The sequence below is a fragment of the Bombus affinis genome, chromosome 18, assembly GCF_024516045.1.
Source record: "Bombus affinis isolate iyBomAffi1 chromosome 18, iyBomAffi1.2, whole genome shotgun sequence".
Lineage (NCBI taxonomy): Eukaryota > Metazoa > Arthropoda > Insecta > Hymenoptera > Apidae > Bombus > Bombus affinis.
Window position 1 is genome coordinate 5,921,673 of NC_066361.1, and position 27,360 is coordinate 5,949,032.

The 27,360-nt window shown below is 38.1% G+C and overlaps 1 protein-coding gene across 1 annotated transcript; it reads left to right on the plus strand.

Moving 5' to 3' along the window:
- Window positions 1-1,914: 1,914 nt before the first annotated feature.
- Window positions 1,915-3,157, plus strand: LOC126926442 (uncharacterized). The gene is made up of 2 exons (XM_050742773.1): window positions 1,915-2,660; window positions 2,726-3,157. The coding sequence occupies exons 1-2, from the start codon at window positions 2,145-2,147 to the stop codon at window positions 2,744-2,746; spliced, it is 537 nt and encodes a 178-aa protein (XP_050598730.1). The 5' UTR covers window positions 1,915-2,144; the 3' UTR covers window positions 2,747-3,157.
- Window positions 3,158-27,360: the final 24,203 nt, after the last annotated feature.

A 27,360-nucleotide genomic window follows, 5' to 3' on the forward strand; every position in this document is an offset into this window, starting at 1 on the left:
GACCGACTCGCGGGGACCGGTGTTCCACGTCGTCTGCGAATGATCAATGGAATTAAATGTACATCATGCTGGTACCGGTGTCTAGCAATGCTCGACAACCAAATGTCGTTTGATTCAGTCCTTTTTGAAGTGGTTGGCCGTCGCCGTCATTGTCTCCTCTGCCTGGATGATGGGCTTGGAGATAATCGTGTTTGTGGTGTCTCAGATGGGTTTTGATGGATACGTGAAGGTGTCGAGAAAGATGTCGGAGATCGAATGGATGTTGGGTGCTAGTGATGTCCCGAGTCGTGATTCAAGTTTCGGATCCATGCAACAGCGTGTGGTGTCGTTGCCCGCACATATGACAGGATCCGGCGGTGCAATACAGAAGTACGTGTCCTCTACTCAGGCAGTTGGTGCACGGGGAGCATGAGGCGGGTATGGGTTCTCAGGGCATAGGACCATGCCCTGGGAAACCTCGATGGATCTGATGTTCTCCTATAGTCGGGTGTTCTCCTATAGTACGGTCTCCTATAATCAGTTTGCTGATTCGACGCGGAGAACTTCGGAGAATTTGGTGGGCCCATGCCTGTCAAGACCACTCACCTCACCTTCTCGTGGGGCTTCCCGTCACCCTACACCGGCTTTGACCGGGGCAGAGTGCGAAAGAGTGTGTGGCACCAGGACGGATATCTACGTTGACGACCCGGCGATTAAAGAGGAAAAAAACAACAACTATGGATTTACGAAAGGACAAGAAACACGTTTACGGTGCAGGGGGGAGACCCCAGTTGCGGGTAGTCAAGTGGGCCCCACTGCGTCGTCATTTCACGACCGCTACCGTTCGGGGGTAGACCGCCAGGCCACCGGATGTGTTTATGCGTCTGGCGAGGACGTAACACAGATCATGGAGGTGGCGGAGGAGGTTAAAGAACCTCCAAGGAAAGCTACGAGGAGTGCCCGCAAAACTTCGGAGAGGTCGGAGAGTTTATATCTCGCCACGGCCATGGTAGCTGATGCCACGTCATCGATGGCAGAATTATTGCGGGCACGAATGAGGTCCGACGACGAAGAATCGATCGCCTCGCTCGCGTCGCGCTAGTCAGTGGCTACGACGGCTTCCATGGGAAGGAAGAGGAAGACTACGTCGACTACAGTCCCGGAAGTTTCCGAAGAACTGGCGAGGTAAATAAGGACGAGCTCAGCGGCGAACGTCAGGACCGAACTAACGAGGCACGTCTCGCAATTGATGTTGGTTGCGACGAAATCGTCCAACCTCAAACGGACGTACATTAAAGCGTCGAAGGACGCGGCGAGTTACATAACTGCAGCGTGGCTGAATGAAATGCTGAAAAAGCAGGGGCCAACGCACAGCAACATCGGACCTGCGAAGTCGGTGGAGGCCAGGCTATCCGTGCTGGAGAAAGAAAACGCGGCCCTTCGCAAAGAGCTAGCGAAAATGACCGCTTGCGCCCACGAGTGCCCGCCATGCAGTGGCCCGACTTCCGTGCCTGAACGCACCACACGGAAAAGTTGGAGCGACAGTGCGCGTGTCACGACCGGCATACTTCAATTCCGATGGACCGATGATGGAGATAGAGATGTGGCGGCCTTGGCGACAATGTATACCGCCGAAGTGCCTAATGAGTCATCTGTATCCCAACGGTCCTTCCACCGAATGTCCTAGAAGTGTGACAACGGTCACGTACGCCTACAGGGTAGTGGGGATATTGACGGATGACAAACAGAGAAGAAACAGATGCTGCCAAAAGTCAAATTGTAAGAGCTTCAGTCTTGGAAAATCACGGCTGGAGCTCAGAACAAAATCGCAGTCAGTGTAAATTCGGAATACAAGAAATAAATTCTCTCTTGTTTTTTTGTTACCTTAATTTTTTCTTTTCGTTCGAGCCCCCTGCTTTTTATTTTACGTGACATTTTTGACGATTACTGCCAGGATAGTGAAAAGTGTTTGTTCGGAAACCAAAAGACATTCATTATCTACGGAAGATAGAATTATTTGGGACTACGGTCATCCGCAACAACGAAGTAACTATCACGAACCGAGTGAAGTGACAAAGGAAGGTAAACTGGATTCCTCGGTACGTTACCGTGAAAGAAAATCTAGCTTCAGTAGCCAAGACTCATCTTCGTCCGAAAGCAGGAAGATGTCTAAGACAAACGAATCTCAAACTTCTACTTCAACGGATCCAACGTTGCGAACAATATTGGATAGTATTCAAAAACAGCAAGAGAGTATTGCCCGTTTACAAGAGGATATGTTACGTTTGTCTATGCAAAGTGACGAAACAAATAGATGCTGGGTAGCAGAAATCGGAAGTCTTAGGAGAACCGTCGCAGATCTACGGACTGGGTTCGGATCCCTTGCGACCGATGATTCTGGTTCCATCATTACCGAAAGCAACGAAAGTAAATCGACGGCGATTAATCGCACCGGGAGTACGGTTAGGGCACGCGAACCGACCGGATTAACGATTCCAGGCATCCCACCTGCGCACATCGACACCGAACAACCCGAGGTTGAAGAAAGAGGCTATTTTCCACCCGCTCTTTCCACTCTACGAGTTAAGGATGCAATACGTTGTATTCCAATGCTCAACGGAGACGATGACGTAGGTGTCGAAGAATTCATCAAAGAAGTGAGCAGTATGAAAGACCGTTGCGTGGAGCAAGATTTATTGCTAAAAGCAATAAAGGTAGAAAAAATAGTAGGAAAAGCAGCTCAAAGTATCCGCAACATCCCCATTGAGTGCTACAGTGATCTGTACAACGCACTGAGGAACAATGTGGCAGCTCAAGTGACTTCGGAAGAATATCGGGAACAATTAAAAGAGTTGAGACAGGGACGGGAAGAATCAGTGCAGAGTTTTAATATTCGGTTCAGAAGAATACTCAACCGTTTACTGTACGCAGTAACCAACGAGTACCCACAACCACTTCTACGCAAGCTAATGATCGAAGAAACTACAAAGAAGATTGTCCGTGTGTACCTAAAGGGACTCAGGCGCGACATAGGCCGAACATTATTAATCATTGAACCCGTGAATCTTGAAGTAGCTGAAAAGAAAGCAGCCGACTTAGAACGCTATTCACGAGAAGAACGGCAAGCCAATTGGTCAAGTAGTCGCTTGCCTTCCGCTAGTAATCGCCTCAACAATCAATCAATACAGGTAAGACAATCTAATACATTATCTAGATCGCCTAACGCACTATTAGCTCAGAAACCTACCACATTTGACCGAGTAGAGAATAGGCCACCCCCTGAACGCGCGCAAATGAAGTGTTTCAAATGCGGAAAGCTGGGACACATGGCCAACAAATGCCAAAATTTTCTACAATCGAGCCAGCACGACCGACCACCCGCAGGAATTCAAGCAGTCCAGGAAAGGGACGAAACACGAGAAGTAACATCGAACCAGAGTATAGACGAACCGTACGAAACATACGAATCAACATCACCACAGGAAGATTACTCACAATACCTTTATCAACCCGAACCACAGAGCGAGTATTTCTGGTCGACACAGGAGCAGGGATAAACCTAGTGAAACGTAACAAAACTGTCAACGCGATACAAATAGGGCCTAGACAAAAATTTTCTATGGGACGAGACAAATACGAAACGAACGAATACGTAACGAAACGAATTTTTGGACAAGACCACATCTTTCACATAGTACCGGACAACTTCCCAATCATCGAAGACGGAATCATTGGGCTACCATGTTTAGAGAAGTATAACTATTCAATATCCAATGACAGAATCCGACTAAATGACAAAATCATTTTATTTCAGAAACCAATACAATTAACTCCTGGAGAAAACAGAGTTCAAACAATCTATCTGGAAGGCAAACCAACTAAAGTATGTTTTATCAACACTGGTGAGCAAAACATTGAAATTTCTAATAATATTCAAAATTCCCATGATGTTTCCAACGTATCAAAACTAAAAAGCCTAGTGAGAACAGATCACATTGAAAAGCCAATCCGCGAATCCATAGAAAAGATTATTCTCCACTACGTTGACATCTTTAATTTAGAAACCGACCTTTTGCCCTGTACTAATTTAACCCAGCACACAATTTCATTAACCAAAGATAAAATCATTAACACACGATCGTATAGACCACCGGAATGTCATCGAGACGAAATTTCGCGACAAATGGGAGACATGTTAAAGAAAAATATCATAGAAGAATCCGATTCCCCTTATAACTCTCCGGTATAGGTAGTTCCGAAAAAATTAGACGCCTCAGGAAAACAGAAATGGAGGATAGTCATTGATTTTAGGAAACTAAATGAACTCACGGAACAAGACGCTTATCCTTTACCTGACATAGACGACATTTTGACACAACTAGGAAACGCGAAGTTCTTTTCGGCGCTTGATTTATCCTCAGGATTTCATCAAATTCCAATGAACGAGAAATCCAAAAAATATACCGCTTTTTCGACACCGCAAGACCACTTTCAGTTCAATCGAATGCCATTCGGTCTTAAAAACGCACCCGCTACTTTTCAAAGATTAATGGACAGAGCCTTAACTGGACTTGTAGGAAAATATTGCCTTGTTTATTTGGACGACATAGTGATATTCGGAAAAACGATTCAAGAACATAATGAAAACCTCGCGATAGTATTTCAGAGACTCAGAGAATTAAGACTTAAATTGCAACCGGATAAGTGCGAATTCGTAAAACCGGAACTAGAATACTTAGGCCACGTAGTTTCAGCCGAAGGAGTTAAACCAAACTCCAAGAAATTAGACGCTGTAAAAAACTTTCGATTACCCCGCAATACCACGGACGTTAAATCATTCTTAGGTTTAGCAGGTTATTACCGCAAATTTATTCGGAATTTTTCTAAAATCGCGAAAAGCCTTACAGACTTAACAAAAAAGGACACACCATTCCATTGGACTGACAAACACCAGACTAGCTTTGATACTTTAAAGGACAAACTCTGTAATTCCCCAATACTAGCTTATCCGGACTTTAACAAAACCTTTACCCTAACCACCGACGCAAGTAACGAAGGACTAGGAGCAATACTGTCACAAGACGGTCATCCTTGCTGTTACATTTCAAGGACACTAAACCCACCCGAACGAAACTATACCACGACAGAAAAGGAACTCTTGGCCATCGTATGGGCCGTGAAAAGACTTAGGCAATACTTGTTAAGACGACGCTTCATTATTCGAACCGACCACCAAGCCCTTAAGTGGCTACACAATTGCAAAGACCCCTCTAGTCGACTGATTCGTTGGAGACTTAGACTCGAAGAATACAACTATGAAATCGAATACACAAAGGGTAAAGATAATACAGCTGCAGACGCCTTATCTAGGGTTCACGCGGTAACTCGCAACGAAATAGTTAATCTCGACCTATTAATTGACCACACTAATTCATTCAACGAATGGAAAAACAACAACGAAAACCCGAAACTCTTAGAAATTAAACCGAATGATCAAACATTTTACCAATTAACTCGAAACGATTTAGGAGAATACGACGAGACACTTTGGATCAGAAAACTTTACAACATTCTTAAAAATACAACAAAAATCGGCATAGGAAATAAAAATTTCACTGAATTAGAGAAAACACAGATTAAACTCATGCTAATATATTTTAACGACACATACAAGGAAATTACTTATGCGCCCAACCCCATCTTAAAACTAGACGAAAGCGAAATACTACAAGCAATAAAGGAAAACCATAACGACACCGTAGGACATTTAGGGATACAGAAAACGTATCAACGGATTAAGGATAAGTTCAAAATCCCCGGCTTTTTTGAAAGAGTAGAAAACTTCGTGAAAACATGCGACACATGTCAAAAGGAGAAACTAACACGTATCAGACCCAAAGAGTCCCCACAGATCTCAGACACATCACTTCACCCTAACGACAAAATCGCTATGGACATCATAGGACCGATGACGAAAACCAAACGCGGAAATCAATATATACTTTCAATTCACGACGAACTTACGAAATATCTGATCCTTGTTCCCCTTAAAACGCAACGAACTGAATCTATAATTAACGCGCTCATTGAGCACTATATTTATATATTTTCGGCACCAAAGACGATTCTGACAGACCAAGGACAAAATTTTGTTAGCGATTTAATGACGAAATTTGAAGAGGCCTTTAAAATCAAACACGTCAAAACAACTTCATTTCACCCACAGAGTAACGGATCCCTCGAAAGAACACATGCCTCGGTTAAAGATTTAATTCGTACTGCGTTACACGACAATGACAAAGAATGGGACGAAGTACTTAATTTCATTTGTTTAGGATACAACACTGCAAAACATGAAGGAACAGGATTCTCCCCCTTCGAATTGACTTTTGGGCGAAAAGCGAACTTACCTTCCGCAATATCCAAATTCCCCGCATTTACCTATGACGATATGTACTCACTTTGGCAAAAACAGTTAAATAAATATTGGGAAACAGCTCACAAAACACTTATTCAAAATAAGCAACGCTACAAGCGAGACCAAGAAAGAAAGATTGTTAAAACTCAGACCGTGTTTAGGAAAGGAGACTTTGTTTTAATTCACAATGACCATAAAAGAGATAAGTTGGACATTGAATGGTTAGGACGCTATAGAATCAATGATGTGAAAACTCCTTACTACATTATATCTATCGACAATATTAAGAATAAGATACATGGTAACCGATTGAAAACGTACTTTTTCCAGGATAATGCTGACCCTAGCAGTAGTAACAATACCCTTGGTTAGTTGTCTTAAATTCACAGGATAGGAATTACGATTTATAAACAAATCCAACCAATTCTACTACGATCTTAGAGGACCAAGATCAATCTAAACTGAGGGGTATGTCACGACCGGCATACTTCAAATCCGATGGACCGATGATGGAGATAGAGATGTGGCGACCTTGGCGACAATGTATATCGCCGAAGTGCCTAATGAGTCATCTGTATCCTAACGGTCCTTCCACCGAATGTCCTAGAAGTGTGACAACGGTCACGTACGCCTACAGGGTAGTGAGGATATTGAGGGATGACAAACAAAGAAGAAACAGATGTTACCGAAAGTCAAATTGTAAGAGCTTCAGTCTTGGAAAGTCACGGCTGGAGCTCAGAACAAAATCGCAGTCAGTGTAAATTCAGAATACAAGAAATAAATTCTCTTGTTTTTTTTTTGTTACCTTAATTTTTTCTTTTCGTTCGAGCCCCCTGCTTTTTATTTTACGTGACAATGACGACGATGTTTTAGAAGACGACGACGACGATGAGATGGACGTGATTGGGGACCGTTTAGACGGCAACGGTCCAGGGAATCACGATCTCAGTAGTCAAGACGGCGGAGTTCGGGTGACTCCAGTGGTAAGACGACGAAGGCAAGACGAGCCTAAGTGCACGGTGTTAACGTTTGAAGACGTAAAAGACTCGTTAGGAAAATTCAGCGGAGATGACCTACCGAATGTGAGCCAATGGATAAGGGATTTCGAGGAAATGGCGGAAGTGTGTGGCTGGTCGGACATCCACATGGTGGTTTTCGCCAGGAAGCTTCTCACAGGCTCTGCTCAAACTTTCGCACGCCAAGAACGATGCACGAAGTCCTGGGCGAAGTTTAAAAAGGCGCTGGTAGATGAATTCCCAGACATAGTGAGTGACCGGGAGGTACATCAAGAATTAGCACATAGAACGAAAAGAACAGACGAGAGTCTGCTTCAGTATATGTATAATATGCGTGAGATTGCGGGACAAGGAAGAGTCGATACACAGTCGGTAATCGACTATATTATCCAGGGTATTCCCTATGAGGTCGCGAATAAAGCCATACTATACGGGGCCAGGAATATGCAGCAGCTGAAGGAACGCTTCAAGCGGTATGAAGCGATGAAAAGTGAGATAAGGGCGAAAACAAAATTTGGGGAATGCAAGGACGATGAAGCGGAACGATCAGCAATACGGAATCAGTCGAGACAAACGAGCAGTGATACCAAAAGGTGATTCAGTTGCGGCGGTGACGGTCATTTAAGTGTTACGTGTCCGAAGAAAGAGAAAGGTGTGAAGTGCTTTAGCTGCAACGAATTTGGACATGTTGCGGCGAAGTGTACTGCACGACCAAAGGAGACTTACGTCATCTCGAGGCCCGAGAAGAAGGAGTACGTGAAAGAAATGTCGATAGATGACTATAAGATTACATCGTTAGTAGATACGGGTAGTGATCTCACGTTCATACGATCAGACGAGTATGCGAGGTTAGGATCACCACCGCTAGGAAATTGTAAACTTAAGTTTGATGGTTTGGGTTCCGCTGACAATGAGACCTCGGGTGAATTTACGAAGGTAATGACGGCCGACGGGCAGGCTGACGGTCACGAAGACGCGTCGGATATATTGAGGGTCAACGTGATAGAACAGATTGACGAGATAGATGTAGCGCACGTAGAGGAAACTCACTACCGTGAAGCGATTCGCGATATCGTTAGGGGGTATAAGCCAGAGAAGACGCGGGATGTCGGGATAACCGCGAAAATCGTGTTGAAAAGCGACAAATCCGTAGTACAAAGACCGCGAAGACTGGCGCCGTCTGAGAAAAGAGAAATAGATGACTTGCTGAAGTTGCGAAAAAACGAAGGCCATTTTAAGTGTCAGGTATGTCATAGGCCAGACAAAAGTATGGAGTATGCGGATACCCCGAGTAGAAATTCACTGCCGGGTGCTGTGTATGTGGCTGAGTGTGAGGACGGGCTGATTGCACGGTTGAGAAGCGCACAGAAGAAGGGCATTGAAGTCCGTAAGATTTTAGATGCCGCAACGTGCAGTCAGGCCGATGGATATGTAACCAGAAGATTAATAGACGAAGAGTGGGGCGTGAATTTCGAAAAACAGCGTCGTGAGTTACGTGAGGACGCGAAAAGGAAGATCGCTGCGACAAAAGACGGAAGAGTACGAAGCAGTACCTAAGGGCAGATTTGGTAGCCATTAAGAGAACTCAATTTGGCCCGGGTTTAAAATTCGGGGGAAAATTTTTAGGTCCGTACCGGGTATTGCGAAAAATGTGGATGACCGATACATGGTGGAGAAAGTAGGGGAGCATGAGGGGCCCACGCACACGTCGGCGACCGCCGATTTCATGAAGCCTTGGGTCCTCACGCCGAAGACGACGCATCCGACGATAGCGAAATTGAAGACCACATCTGAGGGCAGATGTTATTGCAGGATGGCCGAATGTAGTATCGTGGACAAAAGGCCTAAGATATCGGCCGAATCGTAAACAATGTCGCGAGAGCCGCGGCATTGTCGGGTACATCAATGTGTCGTCGGTTCTTTTTAAGTGGATAGTTTCGTGGAAAGGGCCTGCGTGACCCTGGCCACGGGCGTTTCGGGACACGTGTCTCGAACGGCGGAAAAAGACAAAGAGACGTTGAAGTGAGTATTAGTTGAGAAGCCGGAGAGGACGGATGCAAAAGGTGTGCAGAGTGTGAGTTAAGAAGCGAGAGCGAGCGAGTGTAGAAGCCGAAGAGTGTGAATCGGGAAGTCAGAAGCCGCGTGTGAGAATAGGACGTACAACAGCATTGTAATCATTTCGTTGCCTCGAATATTATTTATTAAATCAAAACATCATTACTTGTCCTTTCCTCTAAGACCCATTAAGATACTACATAAATTTTAGAAATAATTTAATTTTTCTTTTAATATTATCAAGTATATTAATACTTTGAAATTATTTTATTTTATTTAAATTTATAATTTTAAAATTTAAATTTAATAAAATATCTAAAATTAATTTTATAAATATAAAAAAATTTTCTTTAATTATTTTAATAATTTATTCATTTATATTTATATTATTTAATTTAATTTAATATAAATTTTATTTAATCTTTAAATTTGCAATTTAAAATTTTTTTTTAAACTATATGTTGTTATTTTATGTTTTAGAGGTAGGATCGCGTTAGTTATTATTATGTTATATGGATAATAACTCCACACTTCTCGGAGCAGAAAAACCTTTATTGCACACACTTAGAAGGGTCACAAAAGAATGAATGAAACAAAAGGCAAGAGGGGGTCCTAAAACTATCGATCAGGTCTATCGACCGTGTCTAGGAACAACTTCTAGTTACTTCTTTTGTAACTAGCCGTCAGCATATAGATGGCGAGCGAGAACTCACGTTGTTATTTTCAACACCCCCTCTCAACGGAATTCGAGCGCTCGTCAAACCAATAGTCTCTAGGTGGGCATTATGACTTGGCCTTCCCAAACTTTTCGTTAACAAGTCAGCTGGCATCTCATTCGAGGGCATGTAGCAAATTCCAATGATCCCCTGTTGGAAAATCTCACGAACATAGTGATGTCGGACGTCTATGTGTTTCGTACGACCGTGGAACATTGGGTTTTGTACCAGCTTAGCTGCACTCTGGTTGTCGCAGTATATTTTGGTTGCTCTATCTTCAGCTACTGTATCGAACTTGTTTAGGAATCGTCGTAAGTATACGGCTTCTCTAGTGGCTTCTGTTAGCGCCATGTATTCGGCCTCGGTGCTGGAAATCGCCACACTTTTTTGTTTTCTAGATTCCCAGGATATGGCACTATTTGATAATTTGAATATGAAGCCAGTTCTAGATTTCCTATCAACAATATCACCTCCCCAGTCGGAGTCGGTATATCCTGTTAGATCGTCACCAGTGTCTCTGAAACATAGACCAATGTTAGACGTTCCCTTAAGGTAACGTAAAACCCTTTTGGCGGATAACCAATGACTTCTCTTCGGGTTGTCATTAAAACAACTTAGCGCGCTCACAGCATACATTATGTCAGGTCTGGTAGCTATGGCAGCATACATTAGCGATCCGATCAATGACCGATAGGTGCTCGGGTTAAATTCAGGTGAGTCGTCGTCTTTACTAAGGTTTATTTTCGCTTCTAACGGAGTAAGTGCAATTTTAGCATCTCCTAGACCGAATTTCTTCACCATATCTTTAATGTATTTCTCTTGACTTACCCTAACCTCTTTGGTTTCGTTATTTTGGTAGAATTGCAGACCCAAAGAAAAATTCAACTTTCCAAGGTCTCTCATTTCGAACCTTTTTATTAAGTTCTCTTTTAAATGATTAAACAACTTATGGTTGTTAGTTGCTACTATCAAGTCATCCACATAAACTGCCAGTATGAGGATTTTATCTCTATCTCTTTTTGAGTAAACACAAGGATCTTCCTCCATTTGTCTAAGGTTGAGTTCTTTCAAGAAGCCATTCAATTTATCAAACCATTGTTTACCCGATTGCTTCAATCCATATAATGACTTCTTCAAGTGATATACATGATCTTCCTTGCCCGGTACCTCGAAATACTTGGCTTGTTGCATATAAATGTCTTCCTTTAAGTCGCCGTAAGTGTACGCCATGGTTATATCCAATTGATATAAGTCCAGTTTCAATTTGGCAGCTAAAGCCATAATGACTCTAATGGAAGTCAATCGAGCCACGGGAGCGAAGGTTTCGTTGTATTCTATGCCCGGTTTTTGAGCAAAACCTCTCGCTACTAATCTAGCCTTTCTGCGCTCAACCTCTCCATTTTCCTTGTATTTGGTCTTTAAGACCCATTTTGATCCAATTGGAGATCTATTCGCTGGGCATTTTACCAATTCCCAAACATCATTCTTAATCAAGCCGTCATATTCTGTTTGCATGGCTTCCTTCCATTTTTCGGCATGGGGTCCAGATAACAATTCATCCACTGACTCGGTCAAATTATCATTGACTAATTGCACCATTTCCTGATTTATTGGGACTGTTTGGTAAATTTTTCTTGGCCTGCCTACGTTTCCTGTACGTATTATGGTTGGTCTTCCTCGCCCCCTCTTAACCACAGATCTATCTTGGCCACTATTTTCATTTTGATCCATGTTTTCATCATCATCGTGTTCTTGCTCTTGAATCTCTTCTGCGGTTTCCTCGTCAAGTTTTTGGTTTATCAATTCATATTTGAATTGTTCATGTTCATTTTCAGTTTCATCATTGTGGCATTCAATATTTTTTAGGAAGGAAACATCTCTACTTATTATAATCTTTCTTTTATTTGGATTCCATAATCTGAATGCTTTTGCTTCGTCGGCGTATCCAACAAAAATGCATTTTGTTGATCTTGCTTCAAACTTACCTTTATCGGGCCGCTTATTTAGTGCATAAGCTTCAGTGCCAAAAATTTTTAGATGATTCACATTTGGTTTCCTTTTGTGCCAAATTTCATATGGTGTTTTACCATGAACTGTTGGGCATCTATTTCTAATATATGATGCTGTGTTAACAGCTTCCGCCCAAAAATGAATAGGTAAGTTTGACTGTATCAACATACATCGTGCCATCTCCACCAGTGTCCTGTTCATTCGCTCAGCCACTCCATTTTGCTGAGGTGTATGGGGAGTTGTAAATTCCCTGCGAATACCACAGTTTTCCAATTCATTTGTGAACTCCTTTCCTAGATATTCTAAACCATTGTCAGTCCTGAGGGCTTTTATCCTTTTTCCTGTTTGTCTTTCAACTAAGGCTTTAAATTTCAAGAATGCGCTCTTAACCTCATCCTTTGTCTTGAGGATATACACATGTACTAGCCTTGAAGTGTCATCTATAAAGGTGGCAAAATACCTCGCTCCGCCTACAGATGCTTGTTTTATAGGACCACATACGTCAGAATGTATCAGTTCCAATATTTCTAATTTTCTTGGTTCGGACCTCTTTGGTATTGGGATTGCTGCCTGTTTGCCTTTCAGACATACTTCGCAAGCATTCATTTTACTCCGTCTTATGTCAGGTAGACCGTTTACCATATTCTTATTTATCAATTTCCACAGGTCAGATTCGTTCAAGTGTCCATATTTGTAGTGCCAGTCCATAAGTGTATTTTTGTTTTCACACACCATACCAACATATTCAGGTCTTGTATCTACAATATACAAATCCCTTTTGCGACTTGCGGTGGTAATGATCTCATCCTTCTCCCCAAGTATTGTGACCGTCGTATTTGTGAACATGATCCTTTTTCCTTTCGCTGTAACTTTTGATACCGAGATCAAATTTGCCTTTAATTCTGGTACGTACAATGCATTTTCCAATCGGAATTTTTTAAGTTTATTTTTTTTGTAACTAAATAGTATTGCAGTACCTTTACCTTTGATTTGTGCTAATTTGTCATTCGCTAATCTTACCCTTTGATTTTTGATTGGCTCTATGGATTCAAAACAGTTTATGTCACAGCATCACAGCACATGTGTGACGTCGCACCACTGTCAATGCACCATTCCTTCGGTAATTCCATATTTGTATTCAACGAGATATCAGTAATAATACTATTACCCTGATCATCTTCGTCCTGAGTGTTGGAAATATGTAGGCATTGTTCAGTGTTGGGTATTTCAGGGACTTGGGCTAGTTGAGCTTTATGATCATCATTTTTCTTCTTCAAACATTGATTCGCCTTATGTCCACGTTTGTGACAATAAAAACATTCAATGTGTTTTGCCTTATTAGCTTTAGTAAGTCCATTCTTATTTAAGAAATTTTTATTTTTGTCATACCTTTTGTGTTTGTTTGAATCTTCCACTTGTAGGGCTTCCTGGTGATCGCTCGCAGCATTCGAATTACGACGGGAATTAGCTTCTTCTAATAGCTTTGTCCTGAGTACTTCTGGAGTAGGCAATTGATCCCGCGATTCGATCGCACATCTAAAATTTTCATACGTGTTCGGGACGCTGTATAACAATAGGATTGACAGCAGATCATCAGCAATTTCAATGTCCATTTCCTTTAGCTTATCCACGTGGCTGAAAAAATTGTTTAAATGATCGGACATATTTTCATTACCGGACATTCTCGCGAACAATAATTGTTTCAGGAGCGTGGCCTTCCTTGCGGGTCCTTTGGATTCGTAAACCTCCTTTAATTTATTCCATATTTCGTGTGAAGTTTTGCAATGCTTCACGTGACATAGCTCGCTCGAGCTCACGGCAAGAATAATATCAGCTTGGGCTTTACCATCCCTTTTATTCCATAGAGAGGCTTCATCCGCTGCTTGGGGTTTACTTATTGTACCATCCACATATTCCCATAAGTCATCCTTAACGAGTATTGCTTTCATTTGCATTTTCCACGTGTCGTAATTTTCTCTGTTTAGTTTTTCAATATTAGAACTCATTCCGCTCAACATCTTTATGTTCTTCTAATTATTGTATTATAACTCAAGCAATTTTTTTTGATAAGGCGTCTTTACGATATTCAACACTGAATCATCGACCACGTGCTCCCCCCCTTTTTTTTTTTTTAGGTTATCTTCTGTGCTCCCTAATATTTTCACTATTTAAAATATTTTCAATAAAAATAATAACTAATTATCGAACCTGGGCCCATAACCTGTTGTTATTTTATGTTTTAGAGGTACGATCGCGTTAGTTATTATTATGTTATATGGATAATAACTCCACACTTCTCGGAGCAGAAAAACCTTTATTGCACACACTTAGAAGGGTCACAAAAGAATGAATGAAACAAAAGGCAAGAGGGGGTCCTAAAACTATCGATCAGGTCTATCGACCGTGTCTAGGAACAACTTCTAGTTACTTCTTTTGTAACTAGCCGTCAGCATATAGATGGCGAGCGAGAACTCACGTTGTTATTTTCAACACTATATTAAATATATATATATATAAATTTAAATATAAATTAGTATTAGAAAAATTTTAATTTTCATTAAAAAATTTACAATTTATTTCTTTTTCAGACATAATACTTAAACATAAAATTTTAAAGATTTTAAGTTAATTTAAAAACTATTAATCTTCAAAATTAAAAATATAAAATAAATTTATAAATCTTAATAAAAAAATGATTAATATCAACTAACCATAAAAATATTGGAATAATATATTTTATTTTCGCTATTTGATCAGGAATAATTGGTTCATCTATAAGTTTACTAATTCGAATAGAATTAAGTCATCCAGGTATATGAATTAATAATGATCAAATTTATAATTCTTTAGTTACAAGACATGCATTTTTAATAATTTTTTTCATAGTTATACCATTTATAATTGGAGGGTTTGGTAATTATTTAATCCATTAATATTAGGATCACCTGATATAGCTTTTCCACGAATAAATAATATTAGATTTTGACTTTTACCTCCATCATTATTTATACTATTATTAAGAAATATATTTACACCTAATGTAGGAACAGAATGAACTGTTTATCCACCTTTATCTTCATATCTATTTCATTCATCACCATCAGTTGATATCGCAATTTTCTCTTTACATATAACAGGTATCTCTTCTATTATTGGATCATTAAATTTTATTGTAACTATTATAATAATAAAAAATTTTTCATTAAATTATGATCAAATTAATTTATTCTCATGATCAGTATGTATTACAGTTATCTTATTAATTTTATCTTTACCAGTTTTAGCTGGAGCTATTACTATATTACTATTTGATCGAAATTTTAATACTTCATTTTTTGATCCTATAGGAGGAGGTGATCCAATTCTTTATCAACACTTATTTTGATTTTTTGGCCATCCAGAAGTATATATTTTAATTTTACCAGGATTCGGATTAATCTCACAAATCATTATAAATGAAAGAGGTAAAAAAGAAATCTTTGGAAACTTAAGAATAATTTATGCAATATTAGGTATTGGATTTTTAGGATTTATTGTTTGAGCTCATCGCATATTTACTGTTGGATTCGATGTTGATACACGAGCATATTTTAAATCAGCTACAATAATTATTGCTGTACCTACAGGAATTATAGTTTTTAGTTGATTAGCTACATATCATGGTTCAAAAATAAATTTTAATATTACAATTATTTGATCAATTGGATTCATTTTAATATACACAATTGGAGGATTAACTGGTGTAATACTATCTAATTCATCAATTGACATTATTTTACATGATACCTACTACGTAGTAGGTCATTTTCATTATGTATTATCAATGGAAACAGTTTTTGCTATTATTACTAGACTTATTCATTGATATTCAATAATTACAGGTTTAACAATAAATCAAAAATGATTAAAAATTCAATTTATTATAATATTTATTGGAGTTAACATAACATTTTTTCCTCAACATTTTTTAGGATTAATATCAATACCTCGACGATATTCAGACTATCCAGATTCATATTATTGTTGAAATTTAATTTCATCAATTGGAGCAATAATTTCAATAAATAGAGTAATATTTTTAATTTTTATTATTTTTGAAAGATTAATTTCTAAACGATTAATTTTATTTAAATTCCATCAATCATCTCTTGAATGATTAAATAATTATCCTCCATTTGATCACTCACTAATTGAAATACCATTAATTTCAAAAAATAAAGTTAAAAATATTTTCAATAAATATTAATTAATCCTATTAATATAATAATAATAATAATAATAATAATAATAATAATAATAATAATAATAATAATAATAATAATAATAATAATAATAATAATAATAATAATAATAATAATAATAATAATAATAATAATAATAATAATAATAATAATAATAATAATAATAATAATAATAATAATAATAATAATAATAATAATAATAATAATAATAATAATAATAATAATAATAATAATAATAATAATAATAATAATAATAATAATAATAATAATAATAATAATAATAATAATAATAATAATAATAATAATAATAATAATAATAATAATAATAATAATAATAATAATAATAATAATAATAATAATAATAATAATAATAATAATAATAATAATAATAATAATAATAATAATAATAATAATAATAATAATAATAATAATAATAATAATAATAATAATAATAATAATAATAATAATAATAATAATAATAATAATAATAATAATAATAATAATAATAATAATAATAATAATAATAATAATAATAATAATAATAATAATAATAATAATAATAATAATAATAATAATAATAATAATAATAATAATAATAATAATAATAATAATAATAATAATAATAATAATAATAATAATAATAATAATAATAATAATAATAATAATAATAATAATAATAATAATAATAATAATAATAATAATAATAATAATAATAATAATAATAATAATAATAATAATAATAATAATAATAATAATAATAATAATAATAATAATAATAATAATAATAATAATAATAATAATAATAATAATAATAATAATAATAATAATAATAATAATAATATTTAAATTAAATATATATATATATATTTTTTGTAGTATGAAAGAAGAAACTAATATTTTATTGAACTGCTACATTTCAATCAATATCACACGATTATGTTATTATTATTATTATATTATATTATTATATAGTTATTATTATATTAAAAATGTTTTGTGAATAAACGCTAAAAAAGATTAAAAACGCTATTTTGTTTATGGTATTTTGTATATTAGCGATTAATTATATATATAGTTAATTATAATTATAACATATAATGTATAATAATGTATAATACATCAAGAGGCTAATTAGAATACTTCCTATGATATACATTGCCACATTAAGAATCAAGTACTTCCCAATCAGCTAGAACCTCGGCGGGGTAGGCAGCTACGCTCGTTAAAGCCCAGTACTGAAGACGACGCTCGCGAGTTTGAGTCCTCGGCAATTGAGATTGAATATAGTACAAATTTGATACAAGTCAACTTTCGGTTGAAAGTTATATGCAACAGGCCCTTGCCTGATCCCTTGGTCAGCCCCGCCTTTGCCGTCTGTTGTGGGTGTGTATCTTCTGGGAGTTTCGCCCTGGTAAGGGTGCTTTATGTTAAGCACCCAGGGGGTCCGAAGATAACTCGCGCACTGGTCTACCGCCCCGCCCGTGGAGGTTTTAGCCGGTAAGAATCCGGCACTACCTTCTGCCCACTACACATTACATGGGTAGTAAAGGTGTCTATGAAGATTTCCTCCACGGAAAAGAAAAAAAAAATTTTTTTTTTGTGGTATAAAAGGAGATACTAATATTTTATTAACCTGTCGCATTTCAGTCAATATCATACAATTATGTTATTATTATCATTATATTATATTATTATATAGTTATTATTATATTAAAAATGTTTTGTGAATAAACACTAAAAAAGGTACTCATTATGTAGTTGTTTATCGAAATCATTACAAGGTCACGTAGTATCTAAACACCCGACGCAACACTTAAAACTCGTTTGTCGAAAAATAGCAGCATTGCTGTCAATGATATTAGTACAGTCGTTTGTGCTATGTGTATCAACACAAGCGTCGGACGCGTATATCAGCTGGTGTTGCTATGAGAGTGGTGCAGACAGGCGATCGAATTTAAGACACAGACTGCAAATTTCAGACGCAACCACGTAAGGCACTTTTCTTTATTCGATTTAATATGGTCACCTTTTCGTAACAGCCTATACCTACAATTATAACTAAGCATACAGGTAGATAATACATATAGATAATAGCAATAGATAATGAAAAATAAATAATATATAAATAGATAAAAATGAATTAAATGCTTCAGATAGAACATTTTAATTTGATAAAAGAAGCGAAATAGGATATTTTTATTTAGAAACGACTTGAAATCATATTATTGAGATATGTATAATTTTAAGTGTGTTTTTATATTTTATGTATCTAGAAAATCGGAAATTGTCCTATCGATACGTCTGTTAGTTTCTAATTGAAGGTACTTTTGCAACTGTTTGGCAGAAGGTAATGTTGGTAGTAACTGCTAGTAAGAAATGGATGTTCGTGAGATTACAGAAATTAGGTAATAATTGTTGTCAGTTGAGTTTATAATATTTACTGATTATTTTGAAGCGTGTACGGAACATTTTAGAGCACTGGATAATAAAATTTAATCATAATACAAATCCGAAGAAAATCATGTTAAGTTTCTGAAAAATGGTATCTAAATATGTAGATCTGATGAAAATTGTGATGAATTTCTGAAGGATACCTAGTATAAATTTATTGCACAGAATATCGTGTAATTAATAATGCAATTGGTAAACGGATGTAATTAGATGATGTTGATCGTAAAGATTTTGTAAGTTTCACTGAATATTTTGCAGGAGAGAGCATGATGATAAGAATCGGGATCTATGTGTAGGTAATGCCATTTGTACTTGCAGTGACATGGAAAAAAGAATAGACAATGCAGGATAATATATTTTCGTTTGAGGTTTCATTTTCCAAGATAATTGGGTTTGAACTGTATATTTTATGTAAAGTACAACAATTTTGCCGGACTAATTAATTTTTCTTTTTTATTTACATAATATTAAAAATGATTATCTCTTTTTCCAGTGGGTTAAGTTTAGGTCGAACTGTATAAAAATGAGGCTGTCTGCTGCAAAATGAAATGTAATCGTAACATTAATTGTATTAAAGCTTTCTGCGAATATCTCGGAAACTAAAGCCAAGTAGCGATAATAAGTATAAAAAAAGTTGTCCAGAATGATGACCTCGACACATCTCAAAGTCATGAAAATCGGTGAACTGTGTCCTTTTATATGTAATTTCTTAAACAAGTTTTATATTTACATAATGAAAAATAATACGATATATATCTCAATTTTTATTATTTATTTGCTAATAGTATTAACAAGAACACTGTTATTGTTTACAAAGCAACAACGTATGATTCGTATTATTCATTTCCATAACGTATTATTCAAGGCTCGAACAATTTCTCTAAATAGTATAACATGAATATATATTAGCAGATGATATAATGTAGCTTTGTAAATGTGGACATTAATACGGCTGAAAATTGAGCTGATGAAGCTAAAACTTATGGTTGTTTGAAACTAGCAACGTATCTAGATATGCATGCGTTCTATTGCATGCACTCGACAAATTTCATCGATTAAATCCGAAACTAAACGTAACATTGGAACTAAAACTTGGAACAATGTTTACAACAACTAAAACAATCTAAAACAACCATCAAGTGCTCGATTTTCAAGAAAATGGGCCTAGTAAAAAATCACTTTTTTTTGTGATAAAGCATTATTTGTTTGGAACTATGTAGAATAAACGTAGAACAATTTGAAACAACTTTGAAAAATACGACATTTAAAAAACTAGATGCTAACTTCATACAGGCGGAGAACTTGCAGTTTATATTTACGATCATTTTTACGTAAACTTAAAAGTTCAAGACATTGTATATTATATCACGCGTTTATTCTTCGCGCCGTTACATCTTTAGGAAGCCGAACGAATAGTTTTCGTGAAACTTTCTCATATCAACGAGATAGTTACGAATAAAGACTGTAAACAAATGCGTTTCGTCGACAGATTGAACATTTAAACAAATTGACTAACTACGACTATTGACTACTGATCATTGACACTTCTCTCCATCAACACTTACGTTTTATACCAGAGTTTTCGGTATTACTACAGCGTACACGTGTTTTACAACTGTTGACTCAAGACGGTCACGTACACCTTCTTAACACGTCGAATACAACGCTAGTTTTACAAGCTTTGGCCGTGGCACCACGATGTAGTTTTTATTGAAATGTTACCTACAAGAGATATGTTACGATGGAAAATCATCAAAGTCACTCGATTCATTTATTTTTACGATTATCAATTATCTCATATTGTTCGTTCGCCTTGTTAAATAATTGTCCTATGCTATTACGTCTGGGGTTCTGCCATAAACCATCATTCATCCCTTGATTATACTTATTCGGACCCGCGACAAAGATTCTAAAGAACAGTCACAATATTTAGCATTTTTTACTTTGCTGTCAAGGCCCTTAAATGCTATCAAACATCTTTCAAGACGAAACGTTCCTTAGGATCATTGACCATTAAAGTAAAATACGGAAAAAGCGGGTTTTCCCACGTTTAACAGCCACTGCGGCGGAGAGGTGCATATAATATATGTATATTTCATGTATAAATAAAACTATTTGTAAATGTTGTATACTGCATTAATTTCATCACATTATTGTAATAACGATAGTAATAATAAAAAATTGATAACTATTTACATTTGTTCAAATTATGTGTTTCTACTAATCTTGATGCGCCGGTCACCGGTGACCCTCGTGGCATTCAACGTGTTAATAGCTCAATGACCTAAAGAGGTCAAGAGCATATGGCTCATTAGAATTTCTTCGAGAGTTTTCCACGATAATTACATTACTTTAATAATTAGTTTGGATCATTTATCAATGTTGTCTTATTCATATCTTACATAATATTTTTAAAGTAGCAATGTTGAAAGAAACTACAGCCGAAGTTTTCGAGAAACTTTTTAAGAAAACAGCAGAGCACCAAGTCCATGAACGTTAAAATGAGAGAAATTAAAAAATGCTTTGCTCGATTGATAAAATGCGAAATTTAAATAATAAAATAAATGATTAGTGTAATATGAAGTTGCAAATATCGATCAGCTTTTCATTTCCTATTTCATTGAAAATTTAATTAAAGATCACATTCATTGTTGAGAAATGCTCAGTTGGTATGACCGCTAGTTACTAAAAGGTTACTAGGGTTATGTTGGTACGACTCCTAACGACGCTCTTTTGTCTTAGGAGTCGACCACGTGTTAATTGCTAAGACGCATTGGGAGAGATTAGACGTTTGCTGTGTGATTTGGTGTTTTGTATAAGAGAGAAAATAAAAGGTGTGATAACCAGTCCGAGTGGATCAGCTTGATTATCAACCCCAACCTATATAATATAACAGGTTATGGGCCCAGAGCAGTAAACTGCGGCAGGCGAGATATATATTTTTGAGTTTTGAATTTTTTTTTGTGTGAAATTATCCGAGGAGAAAGCACACTATGTCCGACCTCTTGGTGGCATGGCTGATGTGGACAAGGAGATGAATCCAATCTTGAAGAAAGGAAATTACGAGTACTGGAGAACAATGACGGAAGCTTCGTTGGTCTTTCTAAGCTGCTGGGATGCCGTACAGCCAGGATTTACGCCAGCGGAAATGATGAAGCCAGAAAGCATAAAGATGGACAACAAAGCACGTGCGTATATTTTCCGGCATGTACGCCGCCAATACCTTGGAGATATCAGAACCCTGAAAACAGCAAGGGAGTGCTGGAAAGCAATAGAAAATATCCACGGGAGATCCACGGCAATGGACATTGTATTATGCATGCGAGAACTAGGAACAATGGAGAAGACCCCTAGCATGGACGTGTCCGAGTATTGCGGGAGGATACAAGATCTATGCGACAAATTATCCAGCGTAGGTATAAAAATCGAAGACCACGTTAGGGCGTGTTTTCTCTTAACCGGCCTCGTGGCGGACCCAGATTACTCAACCTATCTCAGAACAACGAGAATCGATAAGGATCTGAGCGCGAGTGTTGTAAAATCTGATTTATTACTCGAGGAGAGGAGACTCGATGCGGCCGAAGGATCATCCGAAAGGGGCAGCGCAATGGCGACCCGGAGACAAGGGAAGTCCAAGCAGCACAAAGATGGCGCCAGGGCGAAGACAAAGGACGCACATGATCAGAAGTGCTACATATGTGGCAAAATGGGTCACATATCGTATCTATGCCGAGACCAAAAGGGAGACAAGGAGGAAAGGAACCAGAAGGAAAAAAGGAAAGATAGAGGATCGGAAGAAAGGCCAAGGTCTAAGGGACTTATATCGACTCTGGCTTTGTCTTTGATCAGCCATATGAGTAGGGGGATGATAAGTTACCTGGATTTAGGCGCCTCAAACCACATGACACCGGACAGACACCGATTCGTAGAATTCACGCCCGCGACGGGACAGATCAGAATCGGCAAGGGGTACCTGGAAGTCAAGGGAAGGGGAACAATCATCGTAAAGATGGCGGAGTCCTGTGGTGGCTGGACGCTATCCCTATCCAACGCTCTATGGGTGCCCGAGCTAGACGTAAATCTAATTTCGATTAGACAACTAGCAAAAAAGGGCGTCACCACAGTGTGCACTAGGGATGAAGCCATTGGAACACACGATGACGGAGATGTCGTATTCAACTCAAAGGTTGGAGACGACGTCTACTATCTGGAGACGATACCTGCGGAGGAGCACATGGCAGGCCTCTCCGTGGAGCATGATCAGGAGAAAGCTAGCCAGGATGAAGGAGACATTGAGGTCGTTGAGGCAAGGGCATACAAGGGTACCACGTCGTGGAACGAGAGATTGGGTCACTTGCATGGAAATGCAATGAGAAAGATTCCTATAGAAAGTGTGAAGGAGGAGTCCAAGAGACAAGACGAGCTATGTGGAGTCTGCGTAAAAGGAAAGATGACAAAGGTGCCATTCCCGAAGACAGCCCACCACATGTGCCAACGTCCTCTAGAAATCGTACACAGCGATGTCAGTTTCAAAGCCCAGTGCAGATCGTTATGTGGAGGTAATTATTTTGTAACGTTCATAGATGATTTCTCCAGGTACATGTACGTTAGGATCATCAGTAGGAAGAGCGAGGTATTCTGGTGCTTCAAGGAATACCAGATGGAAGTAGAGGCCCTACATCAATCGAGAATCTGTGCCCTTCAGACAGATAACGGAGGAGAGTATACAGGGGTTGACTTTGAGAACTATTTAAAGGAGAGAGGTATCTTGCACAGAAAGACTGTTCCGAGGAATCCTGAGCAAAATGGAGTTTCAGAGCGGGCGAACAGGACACTGGTGGAGATGTCTAGATGCCTACTAATTCAATCAGGGCTCCCTGACTATCTGTGGGGAGAAGCGGTGAACACTGCATGCCATATCAGGAACCTATGCCCATCCACTGCTATCGGAGATAAGATCCCACTAGAACTGCGGAAAGGTAAGGGATGCGACATCCAAAGGGAGATCAATAGGCTAAGGGTATTCGGATGCAGGGTATGGTACCTAAAAAGCCCAGGTGAAGGTAAATTCGACAGCAGGGCAGATGAAGGGATATTTGTAGGTTATGACAGACAGGTCAAGGGATATAGAATCTACCTACCGAAGACCAAAAGGGTAATAATTTCTTGTCATGTCAGGTTCGAGGAAAACGTATTCCCCTATAAGCGTATGAAAGTGGATGCAAGGAATATCAAAAGGAGATTCACCGAATGGATATGGGACGTTCAAAACTTCGAACTCCAAGGAGGAGGTAATACAACCGATATAGAGACTCAAAGCGACGGTGAAAACGATGAGGGACACAGTGACTACTTCCTGGATAGCCTAACAAATGAAAACAATCAGCAAGAAGTTGTGAGTGCACCAATCGTACCTAGGAGATCAGCGAGATTGCACAAACCAAGGACGTGCAATAGTTGTGCCTGTGTTGCGACAGCTTGTAGAAATCAAGGTTCATGTGAGTCAGTGAATGTGCACGATGCTCTGAAGGGGCCAGATGCTTAAAAGTGGACAGATGCAATTGCGAAGGAGTTAGAAAATCTAGCGAACAAAGATGTGTGGGATATAGTGAAAAGACCTTTAGATAGAAATGTGATAGATTGTAGGTGGGTGCTAGTCATGAAAAGAGACCCAGATAGGTATAAAGCTAGACTTGTAGCCCGAGGATTCTGGCAAAGGCCTGGAGTAGACTATTCCGAAACCTTTAGCCCAATAGTAAAGCGTAGGACACTAAGGATATTGCTTGCTCTGTGTGCGGAGAATGAGTGGTGTTACGAACACATTGATGTGGAGTGTGCGTATCTAAACAGTCCTTTGGATGAGGACATATATATGGAGCAACCTGATTTCTACAAGGTTCCGAGGAAGGACAGAACTCAGTATGTGTGTAAGCTCAAAAGGAGTTTGTATGGTTTGAAGCAAGCGGGGAGAATGTGGTTTAAGTATATAAATTGTATTTTGAGAGATATGTATCTTAACCCATGTGTGAGTGATCCATGCATGTATGTGAACACATCCAAGGATCTCATTGTGGCTGTGTATGTGGATGATATCCTTGTATTCGGTACGGAGGCTATGATTCACACGTTCAAAACTAGGATTAAGGAGAAACTAGATGTGAGGATGCTAGGAAGCGATACTCAATACCTATCCATCCACTTGAGTAAGCCAAACAGCACTACCGTGGTGTTCGACCAATCCACGCAGATAAGTCAAATGTTGGAGCTGTTTGACATTATTCAAGAGGTTGGAATGTCTACACCACTAGCCAAGGAGTGCGAGGCTGGTCTAGACATTGTGGATAGTGAACCAGTAGACAATAAGTTGTACGAACAGGCTGTGGGGCATATAATGTACATCGCCACAGTAAGCCATCCTGATGTCGCGTGTGCAATAGGAAAATTAAGCCAAAGATGTGCGAACCCGACGGTGTCTGACTGGAAGGCAGTGAAACGTGTTTTTAGGTACTTGTTGAAAACTAAAGACTTAAAGTTAGTATACCAAAGGACAGGGCAACCTCTAAAGGTGTTTTGTGATTCAGACTTTGCGGGCTGTGCAATAGATAGGAAGTCTAGAAGCGGTTATGTTTTTATACTTGCTGGTGGAGCGGTGTCTTGGTTGTCGAAGAAACAACCAATCATATCTCAATCGACATGCGAGGCAGAGTTTGTAGCGATGCAAGAGGCAGCTAGAGAGACTGTGTGGATGTCCTTATTATTAAGGGAGTTAGGTCAATCGTCATATTGTCCGCGTCCATGCAAAATTTTTTGTGACAACATTGGAGCGATCTCATGGTCCAAGGATGAAGTAGTGGCCGAGAGTTCTAAACATGTTCAAGTGCGTTACTTTTATGTTAAGAACTGCGTGTCGAAAGGGATACTGGATTATATCTACATATCTAGTTCTGAGAATGTTGCCGACATTCTTACCAAAGGGTTAAATAGAGTTAAGACCCTGTATTTTACCAAAGCTATGGGGCTTTTAGAAACTAGCGATCAAAGGAGAGTGTTGAGAAATGCTCAGTTGGTATGACCGCTAGTTACTAAAAGGTTACTAGGGTTATGTTGGCACGACTCCTAACGACGCTCTTTTGTCTTAGGAGTCGACCACGTGTTAATTGCTAAGACGCATTGGGAGAGATTAGACGTTTGCTGTGTGATTTGGTGTTTTGTATAAGAGAGAAAATAAAAGGTGTGATAACCAGTCCGAGTGGATCAGCTTAATTATCAACCCCAACCTATATAATATAACATTCATTAAGAATGTTTTCTAGAAGCAAAAGATTTGGCTATAAATAATATCTTTTTTGTTTCAATGTAGACAAATTTACTATAAAAAGAAGAGAGTGGGAAATTTATAAGTCCCCTTACTACTGTGATTAAGAGAATGTTCACAAGAAACCAATAAACGATTTGAAAAGAAAAGATATAGGAAATTTTTTAAAGATTATATCTAATCTTTTTTCCAAGCATAAGGGAAAAATCAATAAAGATAAACATAATAATTACTACTATAAAAACAGTGCACACATACACACAGTAAATAGAATACAGTAAAACTTCAAGTAAATAAATAGAATTAACAAATTTTCTATTTTGTTTATCACATTTTGTATATTAGCGATTAATTATATATAGTTAATTATAATGATAACATATAATGTATAATAATGTATAATGCATCAAGAGGCTAATTAGAATACTTCCTATGATATACATTGCCACATTAAGAATCAAGTACTTCCCAATCAGCTAGAACCTCGGCGATGTAGCCAGCTACGCAGTTGACCGTAATCCTCCGAGCAGGTCGGACCTCTCGGCCCTAAGGGATAAACAGGCGTAGGCCCTAACAGCGAGCGCGGCAAGCTATACAGTGCACAGTAGACAGTGAGAGAGCAAAAAAAAAAAAAGGAAAAACAAAAAGAGTGCTAAACAGTGAAAAAATAGTGATAACATCAACCACTTTAGAATCAATTTAAAAATAGAAGAAGAAAGGAATGAATTCGAAACCAAGGAGGCGGAATCCGCCATAAACCCGTCAAAAAAGGAATCAAAAGAAAAATAGAAAAACAACAAATAATTAAAGATAGCAGCATAAGAACTGCTACACAAAAGACGCGGAAACTCAATCCGCCCCCAAACCTGGTAACCAGGAACAAAATAAACCCCAAACTAGAAAATTTAAAAGGAGAAGAAAGCGACTCACAAGAAGAGCGCGACGATAAAAACGAAAATATGAAACAAAGAAGAAGTCCACAACCACAACCAATGACTATCACATTAAGAAACAGATTCGATGCCCTCCAAGCACAAGACCCCAACACACCGCAACCGCATGAAAACATTATCGATAACATTAAAAAAAAAACGACGTATTAAGAGAAAAGGCAACCAGACAGCCCACTCCCCCGATCACGACACCAATAACCACAAGC